Raw genomic sequence first — 22,085 nt, 5'->3', positions numbered from 1 at the left:
AGAGATGACGTATTTTCCATGTCGGCGCCACATGTATGAATTAGTGTTATGAAGTTTTCAAACATGAGTTACCTCGAGTGACTAGTAATCCAGATGTTTTCTTCAAAAAAAAAAATCAGAGAACAATGGAATAATTTTGAAAAAAAATTATATGGACGGGTATATAAATACTGGAATGAAATATGTAATGAGAGCGAAATACTGAGTAATGTGAATTATCTTTTTAATTCACTGAAAAATGGAAAACTGAAGCACAATTATTGGGAGCTTCTTGAATTATGTATAGTAATTATTGAAAGGAACTCAGACTCGACCATCAAAATCAAGCAACCAGGGTCTTTACATCATGCTCGATGGATAGCAAAGGCAATTTACTCCTTTAAAATGTTTTTATTTCGACAGATATTGGCTTTAAAAGTGTCTGAAGAACATTTGTTTGTTTGTTTTAACGATGTTGTATGTTAAAGCATGGTTGGAAAGTTCATCGGCAGTTGGTGCTCCATTTAATGATTTGATGTTTTTGAAAGATTTGAAGAAATACGAAAACAAATATGGGCATTTCAATTGGTTTGAAAAAATTTTGCAATCACCTGTGGTAATGAAGAGTCAAGCATTCTAGCAATTTTTGATAAAAATGTTACTATTGTATTCAAAAAGTGCATCATAAAGAATTTGAAATGAAAAATCGTAATACTGAAAAAAAAAAATTCATTCTAAGAGAAGTTCCTTTTCTCTTAGGTAAGATTTTAATTTTAATACAATCTATTTATTAAGAATACAGTACTTTTATTAAACATTCACCTTTGATTTTATAATAACAGTCAATTTTTATCAAATTTTTAACAAATTTTTCTAATGAATATTTACAAATTAAATCATTGAGAATTTAGATATGCTATCTAATAGTTAGTTGAATGTTATTGTTTTTTTCCAGAAAAAACAATAGAAGATTTCATTTCTCAGAAAAGTTAAATTAGATGTCGACATTAGCTTTCTGAATCTCAATACAGATCTTTGGGATAGGGACCATTGTTATTTAGTCACAAGAAACATTCTAGAATCTCAGTGTTGTTAATGACACAGCCGAACGAAAGGTGAAATTGATGCAAGATTTTAATGGGCTATTAACTGTGGATGAAGAGCAGAAGCAATTTTTTCTCCAGTGTGTCGAAGACCACAGAAAGCAGTACCCGGACTGCAAGAAGGATAATCTTAAATGAAAATTTATTTGTCATTAAAAAGTGAATTTGTTGTTTCATATGCCCTTTTAAAGATGCCATTTCATAATTTTATAGCAAAAAATCATACAATTTCTTAATATGAGTAATAAACAAACATTTTCAAATGCTTAATTTTTAGCAATTTTTTTTTTCCTCCTCCATCTTTATTCAATCAAGCTCGATGAGGAACGAGTTAATCTTTATATATTGAAGAAATATTTGGTATACCTTCACATTATGGTAAAAAAGGGGTGGGCACTTCAAAAATGTTGAGTAAATTTTTCACCATTTATAATATAAGGGCCACCCTAATATATATATATATATATATATATACACATTATAAATGATATATATTGTTGAGAAAATTATGTAAATAAACCTAATTTATTATTTATTATGTCATTTTTTGCCTGTAAGTAGTTATTACCTTATATTACCTTACGTTATTACCTTAATTAAAGTAAATACATTTCTCTGTAAATCTTGGTGAGTTCGGCGACAATTCGAATGATTTGATATCATAGTGCAAAGAGAAATTTATAGATAGGAAAGTATGGGATTTCGCAAGAATGGTGGAGAAATTTCTCAATTTTTCTTTGTCTATATAAAAGTGCCGCCAAAGCGTAACTGAGTAGTTGAGAGACAAACTCGTCATTATTTGTTGTACAACTTTTTTTACCTCAAATTTTATGTCAATTCTTTTCTTTTAGTTTTGTACTACTCATTTTTTCACTCTCAACTACTCTGTGGTCTATCCGCCTGGGGTAGTGACTACATTACTATCATATACCCTTTGATCACTTTGCAAGAGACTGATAACTATTTTGTACTACCTCACTACAACTTTTCCATTCTCTAAATATATTAAAACTTCAACATCTGTTTTTTCAAATCAATAGTTACTTTATTTGAAAAACAATATTCTTTACCTCTGAATATCTTTCGTTCTTCTGTGAGAATTACCTCTACATATTTACTCCCAAGAATCTGTAAAACAATTTGGTAAGAAACATTTTTCATATCTTGTCCCTAAATTCTATAACTCTTTGCCTAATCAACTCCTTAACAATAATACTTCATTATTAACCTTTAAAAAAAATTTAAAAGCTACCTATTTTCAATAAACAATATTGAAGAGTTTTTTAGGATGAATTTCCCACCTTTTTTTTATAACTTCTTTCTGTTTACATTTGGACCTACTTTTTTTACATTTTAAATTTTCTCCCCCTTTTTTTTCTACAATCAGAATAGTATCACCACATGCCTGTGGCCACCATAACCTATCAAGTTATATTGTGTTTAATTTTTTTAGTTCACTGAAGTAAACAATCAAAAATAAATGACTTTGCAAACAACGAAAGTTCTCAACTCTCAATTAGGGGCGGTCTTAGGGCAGTGCGACCGGTACAGTTGCACCGGGCGCGAAATGAGAAGGGGTGCCGAAATGCATTACATATACATTACTAGAAAAATTGAGACCGAGATGAGAAAAAAATTTACGGTTAAAAATATTACAGTTATTTTTCGAAAAGAAATGGACCTATATATGTACAGTACATAGCGATTTGGTCAGATAAAAATACACGCTCTCTCTCTCTCTCGAGCTCTTTTTGTTTACTCCTGCAAGAGATTGTGGGGGCGACAAAATTTCTCTCCTTTTTTGTTGTGCAGTAAAAAATAAAAAAAATGGAGGAATCATCCTTGGTCACCCAATTTTTCTACTAACGAGAGCCAAAGTGTTTTCCTGTGTTGTGAGGAGTATTACAATTGGGTGTGCTCTAGAAGGGCGGCTAATCCGAAGTGAAAGGGCAAAAAAAATTAGGAAAAATTATTTGTGCCCGCTGTAAGAGGGGCGCCAAGTCAGACAGACAGGGCGAAAAAAAGTTAGGAGAAATGATTTCTGCCCGCTCTAGCAGGAGCGCCAAGGTAAAAGGGCAAAAAAAAAAAAAACCATTCGACATGATGTGTTATGACATAAAATATCGCTGTTCCTTTGAACACATCAAAACAAAGCGATTGAAACAAAAGTTTTTTTTTCTAATTGGGGAGATCAGGGGGCCCAAAAATAGGTCCCGCTCGGGTAGAGATTTTGTCTCGACCCGCCCCTGAGTGCAACGTATGTGTGTGCGTCGAAAATTTTGACAAACCGTACATACAAAACTGAACATCTTTTCAGAGTTTCTAGGATCTTGTTCCAGATATCCGGTGAGTAACAGTAAAGCCTCCTATGAGGCTTGGCTCCTAGACAGTATCTCTGTATAGGAGGCCTTGGTAAGGTGTGGCCACAATGGGACATCTTTTCCCTTTCAAGAAACTAATGAGGAACGTATGTTGGAAATTCAATTTGATTTTTCTAAACAGCTTTGCAAACCATATTCCACAATCATGACCCCCCTCCCCTCAATTCTATTTTCGAAACTAAGAAAAAAGTTTGAGGTGCAAAATATGTATTGCATTATTCCATTGGTATCGTTGTTCCTAAGATATGCTTCACAGCATTGTTTTGCACCTTGGTAAGATACTAGGTGTAAGAGCGATGATACTTCTCACCAAATAGATCTATTAATTAAATAGTGTGCCAGTTTATTAAAACATGTAATTTTTCCACAATGTTATACATTATTTCTCAATATGAATCGAATCATAGTGTGAACTTAATCTAGCTGCCTTTAACTGTAAGGTAAGCTTATATATTAATTAAGATTTGAGGCAGAGTGGAAAACATTTGGGAAACGAATTGGATACACAACATATTGGAAAACATTTGGATTGGCGCCGCGAAACAAGAAAAAAAAGATGTTAGGAAATAGAAAGATAACATCTGAAAGAGAGAAATGCAAAATTTTCCAGGAGTAGATTGTGTGTGTGTGTGTGTGTGTGTGTGTGTGTGTGTTTGTGAGTGGTCCTTCTGTTGCCATTAAAAGATGTAGAAAGAACAGTTGGAAGTTACACTCATGTCCATGAATTAAGGATAATTCAGAATCACACGGAAATCGAAATCGAAAGTAAAAATTTCACCTGTAGAATTATCACCTGCAAGAACGATATGCAAATTTCATGAAGCCACCAGATGATGCCGATAGTATGTCACAATGACGAGAGTGTAAGGGGGTGGGGGTATATAAGGAATGGTGGCAAAGAAGTAAAATTGTTCACAAGAGTTCTCTAAGGCGCTCAGTGCCATAAGCGAATAGTTGTGACACAGAGGACGCATGTGGATGATTTTTTACGTGGTAGAATTATCGGCCGCCTGGAATGTGGGCATACTCAGATGGAAGTATCCGAGGAACTTGGAATTGCCCAAAGTGTCATCTCTAGGCTTTGGCAACGATTTCATGATAACGGAAATGTCAGTAGACGTTACAGTACAGGTCGCCCCCGAGTTACAACGCCGAATGAAGACCGGTATTTGGCAGTAACTGCCAAAAGAAGCAGACGGAACACAGCATCCGACCTGTCTTGTCAGCTATCTGCAGCCACGGGTACCACAGTTTCAAGGCAAACCGTGTAAAGACGTTTGGGAGATACTGGTCTATATGCTCGCAGGCCTGTCAGATGTGTTCCGCTCACGACAACTCACTATCGGCAGCGATTACCCTTGAGTAGAGAACATGCAATGTGGACATCGTCACAGTGGGCTTGTGTGATGTTTTCCGACGAGTCCGGGTTTAGCTTGCAGTCTGATTCACGTTGGACTTTCATATGGAGAATGAAAGGTGCCCGTTACCACCAAGACAACATCATTGAACGACACCGTTATGGTGGTGCAGCATTGCTCATTTGGGGTGGAATTATACTGGGTTCCAGAACAGATCTGCATGTTCAAACCCGAACCATGAAATCCCAAATTTATCGGGACATCATTCTGGAACAACATGTACGTTTGTTTAGGGGTGCCATGGGCGCAGAATTTGTGTTTATGGATGACAACGCCCGTCCTCACCGAGCAAACATCGTAAACGAATGCCTTGAATCTGAGGATATAACCCGTATGGAATGGCCAGCATTCTCACCTGACTTGAATCCGATAGAGCATGTGTAGGACATGCTTGGCCGACGAGTTGCAGCCCTGTCAACCACCTCCTACATGTGTATCGGAACTTCGGAGAGCATTGCTTGCTGAGTGGAGTGATCTTCCCCAAGATCAGATAGATAATTTGATACTCAGCATGCTTAGACGTTGTACAGACTGTATTTCATCACATGGGAGACATACAATGTATTCATCATACCGACCAGGAGATATTTTTTACAATTGCTCCAGGGAGCAAAAATCGTAGTTTTTATGAATGGTATCATACATATACCATCATTTTTGTTCTTATCTTTTGTTTAATAAATGGGCTTTATGAATAAGTAACGTTTGTTTTGTTTCTGAACCTTTATTTGCCGGAGCTGGCATTATCCTTAATTTATGGACATGAGTGTATTAGGGCATCACAAAATTTACAACTTATTTTTCCACTCTAGATATTCTTTGCCCCTTTCAGTAGCTCAATACATTTGTCTAGATAAGTCCTTCAATTAGTGAACTAGTGTAATTCATGCTCACTTTCACATTATTACAGTAGTTTATTTTCAGTTTCAAGTTTTACTTATCCTAGAAATTCACCCTGACATAAGGGGTCATTCGAGAATTACGTCTGCATCGGGGGGGGGGGGGGGGGTGTTGAAGGTTGCTTACGTTATCAAACACCCCCTTTTCAAGATATGAAATATTCTACGCTGCTGACGGGGGGGGGGGGTCAAAAATGGCTGAAAATCTGCTTATGTAATACTTGAATGGTCCCTAACCTCTTGCACAGAAAGGCAAAGTATTTACCACACTTTAAAATGTTATTTTATTATAACTTAATCACACTTAATATTTAAAATATAATCAGTCAACTGTTAATTTATGCAAAAAATTCCAATTTAAATGATTTCTTAAAATTAGTTTGCTGTGCTTAGATTTTACACATATATTCGGCCAAAAAAGCAGCATATTCATCCCATCTCTACTTGACACAGTATAGTCAGAGATGCCTTGACATCTGGAAATAGTGAGATTTGTCTAATTGTTGAACAATAAAACTTTACAAATTTAACTTATTGTGATAAATAAGCAAGAAAATGTTGTGTTGAAATTTGATTCTAATGTTCAACAAAATAAACGTCAAAGTGGAAAATTGTTTTGTCGTATCATTGTTGTCATCTAATGAATTTACATTGGGAAACATAAAAATTAACCAGGAATGTATCTTTAAAATGATACATTGTGTAGAGAAACAATGTCGCTCTCCGCTGTTCATACAAAGTACAAAGGCCTGGATACGGGTGGTTCGATTCCCCTCAGAGGAATGTGAATTTTCTTTCCAAACCACATCTCAATCTCCGCTTTATGCAGGCTTTCACACTCATGTGCGGTTTGCGTTGGTGAGAAGTCAACTTTCTGGGACTCTGTTTAGCATGCATCTCTGCTTGTGATAGCTGTACATAACTGTTCTGTAAAATAAATCTGTTGTCCATCAAATTGCTTCATGCTTTGCCATCTTGAGTGCTTGTGAAAGACATTATCCCAAACAATATTAATATATATCATTTTTGTCGCACCACGGTCATTTTCTGCACACACAAGGGCTAATTAGACCAGGACCTACAATTTATTGCAGATTCCGAACAGCAGGCTTGTTTTTTATACTCACCGAGAGGTTTGTGCGCTAATCCCTCGATGGGGAATTTTTTGCTGCGGTCAAGTCACCGTTTTTGTTGTACCCTGCATCAGGAAAGTTTTCTGACAAGGACGAACTGGGTATCGAACTCGCGACACCTCTAAACATCCTTCTGTACTTTAGGCGAGTATCTTACTGACCTGGGCTACCACACCCCAACAATATTAATTAAACTTTGAATTATCCAAACAATGTGGGAGGAGAAATCAAAGTAAACAGATGATTTCAACACGAAACTTAATAAAACACTCAAGGGGGATCCCTAAAATTTGAATTAACCTCATTTGACTTAGACAACTTTACCTGTAAATAGTAAATAATTGGAACCAAAATTTAATGAAAAAAATGTGTTTTGGCAATTATTACAATCAGAACTGCTATTATTTTTCCATATTTCAAATTGGAAAAAAAGTTATTTTAAAACTGATGACTTTATAAAGTAGAATTTTCCTTTTGATAACAGTCTGGCCCATGAAAAAGTTTCGTCCCACAAATTCTACGCAAACGAACATCGTACAGTCAACACTTGATTTTACAAACCTCCTGTTTTTTGCAAATTAATTTTCTGGTCCCAAACGCATACAATTTCTTGAAACATATACTGAATACATCTATATAAATATTTCACCTTAATTGTCCCTTTCTGCTGTATTTTTTAAATTATTTCAAAAGCTGGGGGGGGGGGGAGAGCACAATTGCCACCGAACCTCACATGATGGGCCTTTTTTAAAATTGTTTTTCATGTTTTCTATTTTTCACGTCTGTAATACAGATTCGTAACAATGAGCAATGACTGCATGTGGTGAGCATTGAATGTTTTGATGACACCTAGGTTGAACAAAACAAATAAGGTGCCAGTGGCAAGAAAACAACTTTCATCCTTGAAGTTTATTGAATAGCTACCAACTTTTGAAAATGAAAATTGGGGAGATTTTCATGCTGGCTCGTATTTTATACTAAAACCACTCCCTAATAAATGCAAAAGGGATTTTTCCAAATAAAATAGGGATGTTACACACATGGAAGTTAAGCCCTTGGGAATAAAATCCCTACGCAAAACACAAGTGAAATTGGAGGCCAAAACTTCAATGGTGATCTAAAAAAATATTGTGTTCAATCAGAAACAATGTGAACAAGTATTCTGCGTGAATGACCTCAAAATCATCAGCAGATGAAGAAAAAAATTTCAATTTTTGAAAAAGACTGACTTTTTGTGACGCTTGATGTTTTTTTGATTTCACATGGGTGATGTTGTCAGTCTTCCCACAATGACCGATGTTTATGTCCTTCACACAACTTGTACAAAAAGAAAAAGTCTGCCTTTTTCTGGAACGTTTGATGAAAGGAAATTCATCAAAATAAGAGTATCTTTGAAATTAAATATTTTTTTGCTTTTCAGTATTCATGTTTTGTTATCGCACATATATAACTTCAACAAAAGAGGAAGTTTTGACTCAAGAGCATCACTATAATCTTCAATTATTATCCAGGACTATTGGCGGCTAAGCTAATACAAACAACTTTTCTTGTTACCATCAGAAGGTTTGTAAAACTTCCTTAAAAAGGAATTTGCCACTATTCTCCCATTTACGACGTGTGATGTCATTTCGAAATTGGAAAAAGAAACAGAGGCGAAAGACTTTTTGCCCCACAAGAAATTTCTTAGGGATTGTTTTCAGAAGCGGGGATTCTTTTTAAATGATGTAGGGAATTTTTGTAAAAATTCGGGAGATTTAATAACTTTTCGGGAGGTCGAAAGACCTCCCTAAAATTCGGGAGACAGCTATGTTATTGGCAGCTATGTTATTCGATTAATTGAGAGCTGCGAATCGCATTAAACTAATATTTTTCAATACAGGCAATAATAATGTTGACTTCTGGTACGACACTGAAAACTTGATATAACATGCAAACCTGCTATGTTAGCACACACACATTTGTATCAACTAAAGCATTTGTTAGCAGAGGCTGAGAAGCCATGAAAAAAATCTTTTATAAGCCGAGGTATCACTGTAGTATGAATAATAAATATAAATGTCATATCATGTCATATAAATGTATGTTTCACATTAAATTACTACCGTTTAAAAGTTCATTATCAAGCATACCTAATGTTAACTGTACATCCTTTACTTCTAAAACCTTAGATTTTCTATGCTTGGCAAGCAGGCATGAAGCACTTACAACGTTCTCAATAAAATCATCGGCGACCTGGAGCAGAAGCTGTAAAATAAAGTACATACTAACTCTAGTATAAAGTCCAATATAATGAGTAAGCGATTTGCAATCACCAACAAGATCATGTTAAAGATACAAAAGCTATGCATTTATATAGAGTTGCAAAATTGGGATGCATTTATGCATACCAATAAGCATTCACCATAATATAGCAACAGATATTCTTGAAAATCCCAGTTTTTTCTCCTTTCAAAAGTTACACTAAAGATGCATTACTACCGCTATACATGCTCCTTGTAAACATTCCTCCAAAATGTGTTTCCAAGAAAGGTTGAACCGGAGAATGTCACATTTTTTCACTCTTCTATTACTCGTAGTCTTTCAGGGATATGTTATGGTGGGTTTCAAACTCATTGGAAATTTTGTCACTTCTCAGACCACAGTCATCATTCACTATGCAAGTCAAAAATTAAACGAGGGATTGCGTAAGTAAAAATACATTAAACTAATATAATGCTTTGACTCTTAATTTTTGAGACCAGTTTCAAAAGCACACTACAAAATGAGTAAATTACAAGCTCAGATGTAACTAAGTCAAGGTGAACCAGATGGTTTTGCTACGGTTGCCATCCCTTTTTTAAAGGGATATTTTTACATTTTATTGTTCAATACCAGTGTAATTGTTTTTGAAATTCTAGTTCTTTGCTGAGCATTGTAAATATTGTTTATGCCTCTGCATGCCCTAAAAATGCAGAAGACAGTAATGCTATTGGGTAGCATCAGAATCACCAAGCCTAGAATAGGCCTATGTATCCAACTACTTTGTAATGCTAACTGTTGCTCCACCTATACATAAAATGTGCACTATAATTTTGAATGATGAATGCTAGTTACTGTCCTAGACCACATGAAGTAATAAATACAAAATTATTTTTTCCATCCAGACAGAAGTTTTTTTATGACTACTCTACTTGTTGAACCCTCAAACTAAGCAAAACAGAAATTAATAAGCCACATATGGTCCACATACACACCCAAATAACCTTAAAAACGATACAATTAACAACGATACAACGCTTTGGCAGAATTATTAATTGCAATCTACTGCATCTGTATTATTTGGCAATATATATCAATGATTCCCTGCTCAATTAAAACCAATTACACAAATTTTGTAGATAGGATTTGGTAAAAAAGTAAGAAAAGTATGACAAAAACTAGAAAATAGGATAAAACAGAGAAAGGACAAAAGTAGGACATTTTACCAAAAATTATGAAAAGTAGGATGAGTGGGAGCTCCGAATATGTATGCCACAGATACTCACGTCTATTTTCTCAATGACATTACTACTGAACCACACATGCACCTCGTCTATATTCCTCTGCAGAACTTCTAACAAGTTGGTATTTTGGTAATTGGTATATTGAATCTCAATGACAGTACTTTCACTAGTGCCCGAGTGGCATGGTGGTAAGATGCTCATCTACCATCGTGAAGGTTGTTGTCAGGGTCCCGGGTTCGAACCCAAGGGAGGATATTGATAAGATATTTTCCCTAATGAACTCAAGGCGACCGATTAACAGCACCTTCACTTCCAACCCATCTCACTAATGGCAGTAAATTGCACTATAGCGATATGGCCAGAGTTGGTGTTTGGTGAAGTAGTAGTACTTTCACTACATTACACATGGGTATATAGCACTAAATCTTATTTTGATAAAAAACAGAGATATTGAATTTATAAAACAGGCAAGACCCATTAAATAAAATTTAAAAAAACTTCAAATGGCTCTCCTTCAAAATTTCCTTTTTGTGACACTGTGCTCCTTTGGCATATAGTCGAGCCCAGATACAACAAAGTCACACAGGAATGCGAAATACATTCACTTAACATCTGATAATAAATTCATTATAACCTATATACAAGCGTTTCTCAACCTTTCTGGACCCAAGGACCAGTAGAATGTCTGAGATATTTTGATGAATCACTTGTGTCCTGTATTATGGGACATTACTTTAATTTTGGTTGCTCCGATCTTTATATACAATAAATATTGAATTTTTGATACTAAGGTCATGAATACACAATGTTTTCATAATATATATTATATCATGACATTAAATATTTTTCTGGCATAATTTTCAGGTTTAACGTTTCTTTCTCAATTTTTCAGAAATTTTAACAACAATTGCTGATTGTGCTTACTTTTTGCAACGTTTTTGATGACAACTGGCGATGTGTCATATTTTACCCTATCTAAGATTTCCAGTTTAGCACATGTTTCCCTAATGAAATAGGGTCACCTGATGATTTTTTTTTTCACTGCAATTTGTAGCAATAGTTTATTTTCCCCCACTATTTAGCAATTTCAGCAGTAATTAGCAAACTTACATTGCAATAAATTGCATGTTTTGACTAAAAATTTGTGATATTCTGTATATATCACATCCTGTAGAATCGCAATTCGTGACATTTTCCATGATGATGCATGTCCAACCAAAGTATTAAGGTATAATTTTTATTTCGACCCATATGTATATCACTAAAATCAATTGCAAAGGTTGAATCAAGCATGCTTGCGGACAGTAGGTTGAGAAAAACTGCTATATATGAGAATTAAAGTTTAGTGAGAAGAACCCACTTGAAATGGTGTTTCTAAAGCTCCATGGACTAGAGATGATCTGACATGATTGGACAAGTGATCCAAAGATCACTTTTTAATATAAAACCTATGTTCAATCATAGAATTTGAAAATATAATTAAGATTAAAACGACAATTATTCTCTTATGTCATATACTTGTGCAAAATATTAGACCCCATACATTGCAAGTCAGTGGTTCCAAGGATGCAAGTGCCCTCATCCATTTTAGAGCAGAAATTTCGAAAATGGAACAGGACTAAAAACGAAGCATATCTGCAATATAAGGAGTAATTTTTCTGTGATATGGCAAATCTTTTGCCAAAAATGGTTGGAGCAGATAATCTTAAATAAATTTCCTTCACAAATTAGTCCATTTAAATTTTTTCTGAAGTATCTGATCTGTCACTGCTTAAGCATGTATTACTGAAATGATTAATAAAAACTGTTACTTTTTCAAATTATACACCATACATACTGAAAGTCTAGGCAGCAAGAATTTGTGCTGCTTGAACACCAAAATCTTAATCTTGTGCACAAGTGCAGATTATAATAAAGGTTCCCATGAAAAAAAGCTTGCTTCTCACCGAATTTGAAGAAATGATTAAATTTAAAAACGAAACGCAAAAAAAAAAAAAGAAAAATACCTTACTCACTTAAACAATTTCTCAACATGTTTTCTATACGAATAAGAAGTCGCTTTCAGAAGTTCAGCATCAATGACCACTTCTTTCATATTTTTCATGCTCTTGAGCATAAGATTTTGTGTGTCTTATTCCATTAATGAATTGAATGGACAGAGTTTCCACTGTTCAAGCAGACTTTCTTTAACACTGAACTCTCCTTCACTGTCCTCATTACTGTGCACTAAAGATAAAAGAGCCTTCACTAAAACTGGCAAAATTTTGAACTTTGGGTTGCCTTCAATGTTACAAAGTTCAAATCTGGGTTGGTAAAAAAAAACCAGTTTTTTTTTTTTGTTTTAAATAATATTAACATCATGGGCGGAAATATGGGGGAAGCGTGGGGGAGATGCCCCCCAGTGTCAAAAGTAGAATGGGCAGATCTAAGGCTGAGAACATAGTGGAAGTGGCGAGCAAAGCGATGAATGAGAAGGAAGAGAAGCGAGATGAGAATATAGCTGCAAGCAAGGAACATAGTACACATAGTGGGGGAATTTGATATAGCAGAGTGTATCAAATAGAAACTCGCAATCAGCTTGGTTTTTTAAAATTAAAGAATGCTTGAAAATTTCATAATTATAAAAATCATGGCTCAGCCAACAATTTAGAAATAATAATGTTGTGTGAATATCACTATTTTTAAATATAAACTACAGAAATATTCCTCATATTTTGGTTGCTTTCCGCCTTGCACATCTTTTACCGCGGCACTTAAGTGCAATCAGTTCTTGAAAGATCAATAATATCTTCTACTAAATTTAAGAGTAAAAAATTGAGTAAAATATCAAATTTATCGAAACTCCGCCCCCCCATTTAAATTTGTATTATTAGCATGGGAGGGTAGAAGTGACCCCCCCCCCCCCCCCCCCGTCGAATAGCTTGAAATATAATATAGCTATAAATATTTGTTGGTTTCATTTTTTTTACACAAGAAACGTAATTATTGACAACCAAAAATCCAGCATAAAAAACATCCGCTACGCTTCCAGTATGGAAATATTGGTGGTGCACAGAAAATAAACAAATAAAACTTGTCAATTTTTCCACAGAAACATACATGATTTTTAATTCAGACTAATCAAATACATGTACCCACACACGGTGCATGATAAATTAGTTCAGAACTCAAAATGTAAATATTATAAACTCAAAATATAAATCATTTTCGGTTTGATTAAGCACGTGCACACAAAAAACGTTTGACGGGAAATATATGAAAATTATATTCGGTACTTGCTGTTTTCATTTGATCGTCCACATCATTTTGAAGTACGTCGAGCACTTAACATCGATGATTCTGGTGACATTTTTGACTTCACTACTGCTTTTTAACAGCGAAAACAAGCCCTTCGATGGACATCTTGAAGCTACACACAAGTGAGCAGAGCAGCGACAACAAAATATTTTGAATGCGCTGCTATTATCACTTGTGGCTGGATTTCCGCTCTGCTGTATGCAGGCGCATTGGAATCAGTGTGTTTGATTTCGCTGCTCTGATCTCTTCTCTCATCGTTGCTTTGCTCTCCGTCCCACTATGTGTTCAGCCTAATGTATATGTGTGTATATGAATTGACATCATCGTGCCCCCCCCCCCAGCAATAATGATCTTGCCTCTCCCAGACTTCCAAGTGTATCTCCGCCTATGATTAACATTAAAAACAATAAAATTTCTGAAAAATCATTCAAACTCATAATAACTGAAATAAAATGGTTATTAATGTAATTAACACTATATATTCCCATATTAATTTATCAATTAATATTTCTTACCTTTTAACAAAAACCAACTTTTGCAATTTAATTATTTTTTGCTTAACTCAATGGATTACTTTGTGTTTGAAAAAATTCTTTTAATGTTATTATTAATTATTAGCTGTTTTCTTCAGTTACTTTCAGTATGCTTAATTAGGAAGATATTTTGCAAAAACTATAATAAAAATTAGGTGAATATAATGTATTTAATGAAGCATAAATAATGCAGATTAATTACCGATGATTTACAATATACAGGGTGATTATAACTAAGGTTCTGATTTCAAAACACTGTAAAAAAAGAACGATTGTCAGAATGACTTGAAAACTGACATTAATATTCCTGAAGAAATAGAATTTGATGGGGGGGGGGGGGGTTTGAAGGTTGCTTACGCCATCAACCACCCTTTTTGAAGATATGAAATATTCTAAGCTGCTGACGAAATTTTGATGACAAGGGGGGGTCAAAAATGGATAAAAATCTGCTCATGTAATACTTGAATGGCCCCTAAAGGGGAAAAAATACTTTAAAATGTAAAATTAATGACATCATCCAACATGTGGGAACTTTGCTCGCAAAATAGAAACGATAGCCAGTCATGGCAAAATGATAACTTATTATAGCATTGCACGATTTCATAATTCATGGAAACATCACAAAAAAAAAACACATAACTACAACTTACTCAAGAAATGTTAAAAATGTTGTGCACTGTGTTCTCGCTATGAGGTGAAAGCACAAATTCTTGTTCAACAGCAGATCAGAGTATGCCAAGGTCATGATGTAGATGTGCTTGCAATTCACCTTTATTAAACCAAACCTGCCCCCACGTTAATATTGTTACAAACTTTCGACGATAGATGGCGTGATTTGTTCGATAGAAATATCTATGATACCGGTTTCGGTCTGAGCGCAGAGACATGCGATTGGCGGAGAACTGGCAGGGCGTGTAGAGAAAAATCTAGAAAGTCCCGCCCCTCCATACGGTAGCGCCGCCGACTAGGAAACTGTGAAATAGAATGTTGTGGAATGTTCTTTTTCTCTAAGTTTCTATCCGGGTTATAAATACCGTGGCGCTCACAGGATGGCAGACAGAGAGAAGCTAGACAGGCTCAGAAAAAGGCTCAGACAGGCACTAGGAGATTGTCAGTTGTGTTTAAAGTTTGTGAGAAAGTTGTTAGCTCTCTGATTAGCCTGTAAATACGTGTAAATTGCTGTTCTGTAAATAAATCTATGTTTGTCTGTCGAACTGCTTCTTGTTTTTGCAATCTCGAAGTCTTGTGGAAAATTATCCGGAACAATATTCCTGAGGAACTTCTAACATATAGGGGATATGCTGGAACTTGTGATTCACCAAAGTTTTCAATCCGAGCACTGTTCATAACATTTTGTGGTAACCCCCACAGCCAAAGGTTGCAAGGGTTAAGGTTAGGTGAACTGATGGCCCGCCAGGTGTCATGCCATCCTGTTATTGTGAAAATGAGTCTTCAACAGCTGCTCCGCTGGTATTGCAATGTGCGTCTTGATAGAAGTTGTTCTATCCACACACTGATGCTGTGGAAGTGTCGAAATGATGTGGTTGCACAAAAAGATTATACTTCTGGCCAAGTACAGCATCATCTATTTGCACTTTTTTCTATTGCGATAGAAATTTCTTTTGCTTCAGGAGTATCCATGCAAATTTCAAAGTCATTCTGACCAGTACTTATAGTATAGTTTTGGAATCAAAACTTTAATTATAAATCACCCTGAATATAGCTGGTTATTTTTCATAAATCTGTTACTACTATACAGTAGAATCTTGATTAACTGGGCTTAGCAGTGAAAGTATAAAAAAAAACAACTATTGAATAAAGACTTAAAGGCCAGTAGTGGTCCAGGCTCTGTCCCTGATGGGATGTAAGCCATTTAATTGAATAAAGACTGGGAGATATACAGTAGGAGATGTGCTACTTCTTCTGGGAAAGAAAATGAAAATGTCTGTGAGGTAACTACTAGTACAATGGTCTTTGTCTTTTAGGGCAGCTGGTGTCTTTATTGGATTATAAGACCATCTGTGTCCCTAGCAAGATGGTGTCACTACTGTTGTGAAAGGAAAAAGAAACCCTGTGAAATACACCACTACATCAAGATGTGTGATGCAATTCTTATTCATGAATTTGCTAAAAATAGAGCATCAGAATATAGCCAAAGGTTAGAAAATATAGTAAGAATGAGAAATTTTGGTTTCTGTTTATAACTTTATATGAAAAAAATATATGCATTCAGGCCACTTTTATGAGACTTTTTGAGAAAAAAACCACTTATATCATCTTATGCCATTTAAAGATATACCATCAGAATATACCCCAAGAATATAAAATGTGGTAAAAATGAAAAATTTTGGCTAATAATTGAACCAATATATTTTTCAAGGAAAAAATGATATTTAGGCCACTTGTATTTGATTTTTTTTAAAAACCACTTGGTTAAAACCAAGGTTTAAACCAAACAACCCTGGTTCAAATATGTCTGCCCAATATCTATCTATTTTCTGAACTGATATCACTACTTGCAGTTCTTTGCATTGTAGTGCAACCCATTCATCACATAGAGTTGATTGTATCCCCAACAGAACTATATTAAGCAACATTCCAGCAATAATTTTAATTGCTGATAGAGAAAAATTCCCTGTACAAGAAGGAGTGTGAATAACAAGACAAGAGGGTGCAAACATTTCATTCTCTCCTACAACATGTTCTAGAAAGATAAAAGATTTATATATAATAGGTATCTCATAGCAGTTATATAAAATGAGCATGCACCTGTGTGGTACAACCTCCTTCCTTTGACTATTGTTAAGAGCAGACAGTATCAGCCCCCCCCCCCCACACCAATGCAGGAGCGGCCCGAGGACAGTGTTGTCATATTGGGCTGCACTCTAGGAAGGGCACCACATCCAAGTTGAAAGGGTGAAAGAGCTTTGTGGACCAAACAAAAAAAAACATGATCAGTAGCGCCAAAAATAGGTTCTGCATGGGTAGAGATCCCAAAGTTGCCACTGTCTGTTTGCCAAATCTGGATTTTCGTGATGTGAAATTGTCACAATCGCAACCGCCGACGATAATCAAATGACCACATAGTGGCTAGAAGGCAAACTGTGGATATTTTAGCTGGAGTTTTTACAGATACCATTTTTTTCCAACGATCTCAAAAAAATATTGATATTTTAAATGAATGTACCAATCCCCTTTTCGATTCTTCTCTAAGGCGCATGTGCAATCTTATGGGAAATAAAGCAAATTTATGCCGTAGATACAATGTTTGAACGCAGGTAGGTAACAGCAAATTTTTTTTTACCGTTACTTTCAGTATATAACCCGCAGGAAAACAAACTCTGAAATCAGAAACTTTGCCATATAGCCAGCCCTTCATTCACGGACTTTAATAACCCTCAGGTTATGCACATAACAGTACAGGACATTCGAAAGTTCTTCTACTTCAAACTAGTAGAAGTACCTTTTAAAGTCACAAGATTATGGTAGATAGTGGTAAAAAAAATTGTATGGAAAACACTTTTTTCCTTGTCTCGGAAAGAACGCATCCTGTGAACAAAATTTTCATGCATCCTTTTTCTATATTCCGGGTATTTGAGGTGCTGCAGTGCTCAGCGGCACCAAAAACAAGAATTGGTCAAATGCACAAGAATTTGGCACACCGTGTAGCAAGAGAACCATTTCAGCCAGGAGCGTCTGAAGTATTTCGAACCCATGGGTGCTCACATAGGTGTACACAAGATGGGGGGGATCCCCCTCATATTTTTAAAAGAATAAATATTGAATGTTTTTTCTGTTACATTTCTATAGGAATACTGTATAACAGTGGTTCTCAACCAGTGCTCCGTGGAGCTCTTGGGGGCTAGGGCTCCGCAGTTGCTCCAGAGCAATAAAATAAATCTGTGAATCTGATAAATAAATAAAGGGAAGGCTTGTGTGTGAGGCTCGCCATGGAAATAATATACTAAAAAGAGCTCTGTGAGACAAAAGGTTGAGAACCACAGCTGCATTGGTGTATGCAAAAGGGACCCCCCACCCCCCCATCAAGCCGAAATTATAGTTTCATTTTGCAGGAAAAAATGTAAACCCTCCCGAGAAGAAAACAAGAAAATTCTGCGTGCGCCTATGCACGACTGTATATTACGGGCATGGTAGGGTTTGCCAAGAGACTGTTTTCATCTATGTGAAACATTCGTTCAGCATCCGAAAATTCGCAAATGTATTTCCAGCTAGATGAAATGTATAATTGATCATTTTTGTTCCACCACGTTCATTTTCTGCACACGAGGGATAATTAGACCGGGACCTACAATTCATTGCCGATTCCGGATGGCAAATTTTTTTTTAATACTCACCGAGAGGCTGGTGCTCTAGCCCTTCGGTGTGGGACTCCCTGCAGTAGCACATGTTTTTTGTGGTCATGTCGCCGTTTCTGTTGTTCCCCAGCGTCAGGAAAGTTTCTGACAGGAACGAATCGGGTATACCTCAAACACGTGATACCTCCAAACATCCTTTGGTATTATTTAGGTAAGTATCTTATCAACATCGGCTACTGCACCCAATGTATCAAAATTTAGTTTTCTCCAAGAATCATCAATCCAATATAGTCAGAGTTTCACAGTCAAAATATTTCTCTCCTTAAAATGTGAAAGATGTCTGGGAGACTTGCCTCGGGTAGGCAGTTTTTCTTTCTGGTTTTTTGTTTAGCTACAATGAGCATTGGCATTCGTCTGTCTGTGACATTTTTGAGTAGGGTGGTTCAAAATGCTTGGAAGACAATGCCAGGTTTTGTTTGGGATATGCTGGCAAGTTCTGATAAATAAAAGACAACCATGCACAGATGATAGTGGGATGGGAAGAAGAAATGTGAAAATAGCTAATCATCTGTTTGACCATGAAAGAACATAAAACATTTCCCATTGGGATTAGAAATTTTGTCTATCTTCTTTCAGGAACAAAAAAATGGAAATTCAACAAGAATCGAAGAACAATGAGATTTCTATTGATTTGAGAATGGGGACGATTCTTCCTTCTGCATTCCATGGATCCTTTGTGGTGGTCGCATATACCCCTTTATAGAATAATACTGAGTATATATGTATATAATATACAAAATAATAAGTGAATTGCTTTTTTACATATACATATATATAATAGCGTTTTTCTACACTTTTCTTAAAATTCTTCCAGATTCGTTCTGCAACAGCACTGGTTGTTTTGCGAGGTACGTCACACATTTTGGCATATTCTGCTTTGGGGGTTTTCGACAGGGTTTTTTGGTTTAAACCATGTTGGTTTTAACCAGTCAACTGTTCAATTAATTTCTCCGAGCGTTACCTGCAGTGCCCACTTTTTTTTAAAGATGTGCACGCTTTTTCCCTTTTTTTTCTTTTTCTTGGAAGTTTGAAATATTAAAACCTTTTTCTTTACAGCATGTTTTTTTATAGCTTGAATGTGTCGAGACTTAATATGACACCCAAAAGTGGGGAGGGGCGGTTATAATGTCCTGTGACTAAAAGAAATGCTGTTGATGGATTCATGTGGAACCATAGTAGTTGAACCTTTGCTAAAAGATATATGAGTAATAAAACAGATGCATCTTTGCAAGGGAGTTGGAAGTTGAAACAAAAGCATTGGGGATGCAGCTTTGCAAAACATGACAAAGATAATAGTAATAATAATCTCAGACCTTGAAATATAATTGTCAACTACATCTAGTGATGAGATAATAAAGTAGAAGGATGGCTGTACAGAGATGGCAGCACATGTATGACAAATTATTTCGTCATATCTATGTGAAAAAGACCAAAAAGTTTGCGCGTCTGCAAATGCTGTCGTAGGCACCAACATTACGTATGGCAGTGACGGCAAACACCGTCATTACCACTTGACTGGTTAACCATGTTTTTTTCAAAAAATCACAAAGTGGCCTAAATTTAATTTCTTCCCTTGAAAAATATATTGGTTCATTATTAGCCAAAAAGTCATTCATTCCTATCATATTTTATATTCTTGGGGTATATTCTGATGGTACATCTTTAAATGGTGTAAGATGATAGTGTTTTTTTTTCAAAAAAATCTCATAAAAGTAGCCTGAATATAATTTTTTTATATTAAATATCTTTGTAGCTTAAAGTTATATATAGAAGCCAAAATTTCTCATTCTTGCCACATTTTCTAACAATTGGCTACATTATGATGCTCTATTTTTAGCAAATTCATGAATAAGGATTACATTACATATCTTGATGTAATGGTATATTATCTCGAGGGTTTTTTTTGTTTTTTTCCTTCACAAAGAAGCACACACACACACACACACGCGCACAGCAACAGTAGTGACATCATTATGCTAGGGAGACACACAGGTGGTCAATCCAATGAAGACACCAGCTGCCCCTAAAGGGCAAAGATCAGTGTACTAGTAATTACATTACCTTTCACAGACATTTTCATTTTCTTTCCCATAAGTAGCAGTACAGCTCATATCGTATATCACCCAGTCTTAATATTCAATAACTTATTTTTTATACTTTCACCATTAAGCCCAGTTAATCGAGGTTCAGTAGTAACAGCTTAATGGAAAATAATCAGCTATATACAGGGTGATTATAATTAAAATTTTATTTCCAAAACCACAATAAAAGCTACTGGTCAGAATGACTTATAAATTTGCATGGGACTCTGGAAATTTCTTTGGGAAAAGCAAAAAGTGCAAGTAGTGCAAAATGTGCAAGTAGATGATACTGTACTTGGTCAGCAATATAATTTGTTTTGTGCAACCACATCATTTCAACAGTTCAATAGCATCAGTGTGTGGATAGCACCAGTGCTGTCTTAAGGCGTGGGCCCACCCGGACATGGCCTGGGTGCCTCAAGTGCAGAGGGGCCTCACAAAAATGAGAGATCTGGTTGAAATTTTCAAAAATTTGTTTCGTAGGGCCTCAGAAAAATCAATTGACCTGAGGGCTCACGATACGCTTAAGACAGCCCCGGATAGCACAACTTTTATCAAGATGCACATCACAATACCAGCAAAGCAGCTGGTGAAGACCAATTTTGACAATAACAGGATGGCATGACACCTGGCCGGCCACAGTTCACCTGACCTTAACCGTTGCAATTTTTGGCTGTAGGGGGGGGGGGCGCTTCAAAATGTTATGAACAGAGGTCAAATCGCAAACATTGGTGAATTGCAAGAACATCCACATCATGACATAGTCTGATATATTGTTGAACAAGAATTTTTGGGCTTTCACCTCATTGCCAGATTACAATGTGGACATTAACTTACTCAAGAAATGTTAGATATATAGTTATTTGTTCAATTACTTCATTTTTGTGATGTTTCCATGAGTTATGAAATCATGCAAATAATTAAGTTATTTTGCCCCGAATAGCCATCGTTCCCATTCTGCAAGCAAATCTGACTTGGAGTGGTGCTAGCTTTCTAATTTTTAAGTATTTTTCCCCCCTTTTCCATATAAAATTCTATTGCTTCAGGAATATTCATGTAAATTATCAAGTAATTCTGACAATAGCTACTGTGTTTTAAATTGGAACTTTAGTTACAGTTATATATAATCACCCTGTATATCGTAAAATCATTGCTAATTAATCTGCATTATTTATGCTTCATTAAATACATTATATTCACCTAATTTTTATCAGTTTTTGTAAAATAGCTTTTCAATTAAGTATACTGAAAGTAACTGGAGAAAACACCACTTTATATTATATAGTTAATAGTAACATTAACAATTTTCAAACACACAGTAATTCAGCAAAAAAATAATTGAATTGCAAAAGTTGGTTTTTATTAAAATGTAAGAAATATTTATAGATTAATTAATATGGAAA

At 35.5% G+C, this 22,085-nt stretch overlaps 1 protein-coding gene across 1 annotated transcript in view; it reads right to left on the bottom strand.

Moving 5' to 3' along the window:
- The window catches only part of LOC149069404 (transcription initiation factor TFIID subunit 12-like), a 96,201-nt gene that overhangs the window by 12,794 nt on the left and 61,322 nt on the right, over positions 1 to 22,085 (bottom strand). Inside the window, exon 4 of the mRNA XM_089249645.1 lies at positions 9,043 to 9,157. Coding sequence (XP_089105771.1) covers positions 9,043 to 9,157 — 115 coding nt within the window. The remainder of the gene's footprint in view (positions 1 to 9,042; positions 9,158 to 22,085) is intronic.

Source organism: Pholcus phalangioides, unplaced genomic scaffold, assembly GCF_987345545.1.
Source record: "Pholcus phalangioides strain wild (caught in Gottingen) unplaced genomic scaffold, Ppha-v1.0 ptg000022l_1, whole genome shotgun sequence".
Taxonomy (NCBI): domain Eukaryota; kingdom Metazoa; phylum Arthropoda; class Arachnida; order Araneae; family Pholcidae; genus Pholcus; species Pholcus phalangioides.
Note: the sequence above shows the minus strand (reverse complement) of the source record. Positions and strands in the feature narration are given on the sequence as shown.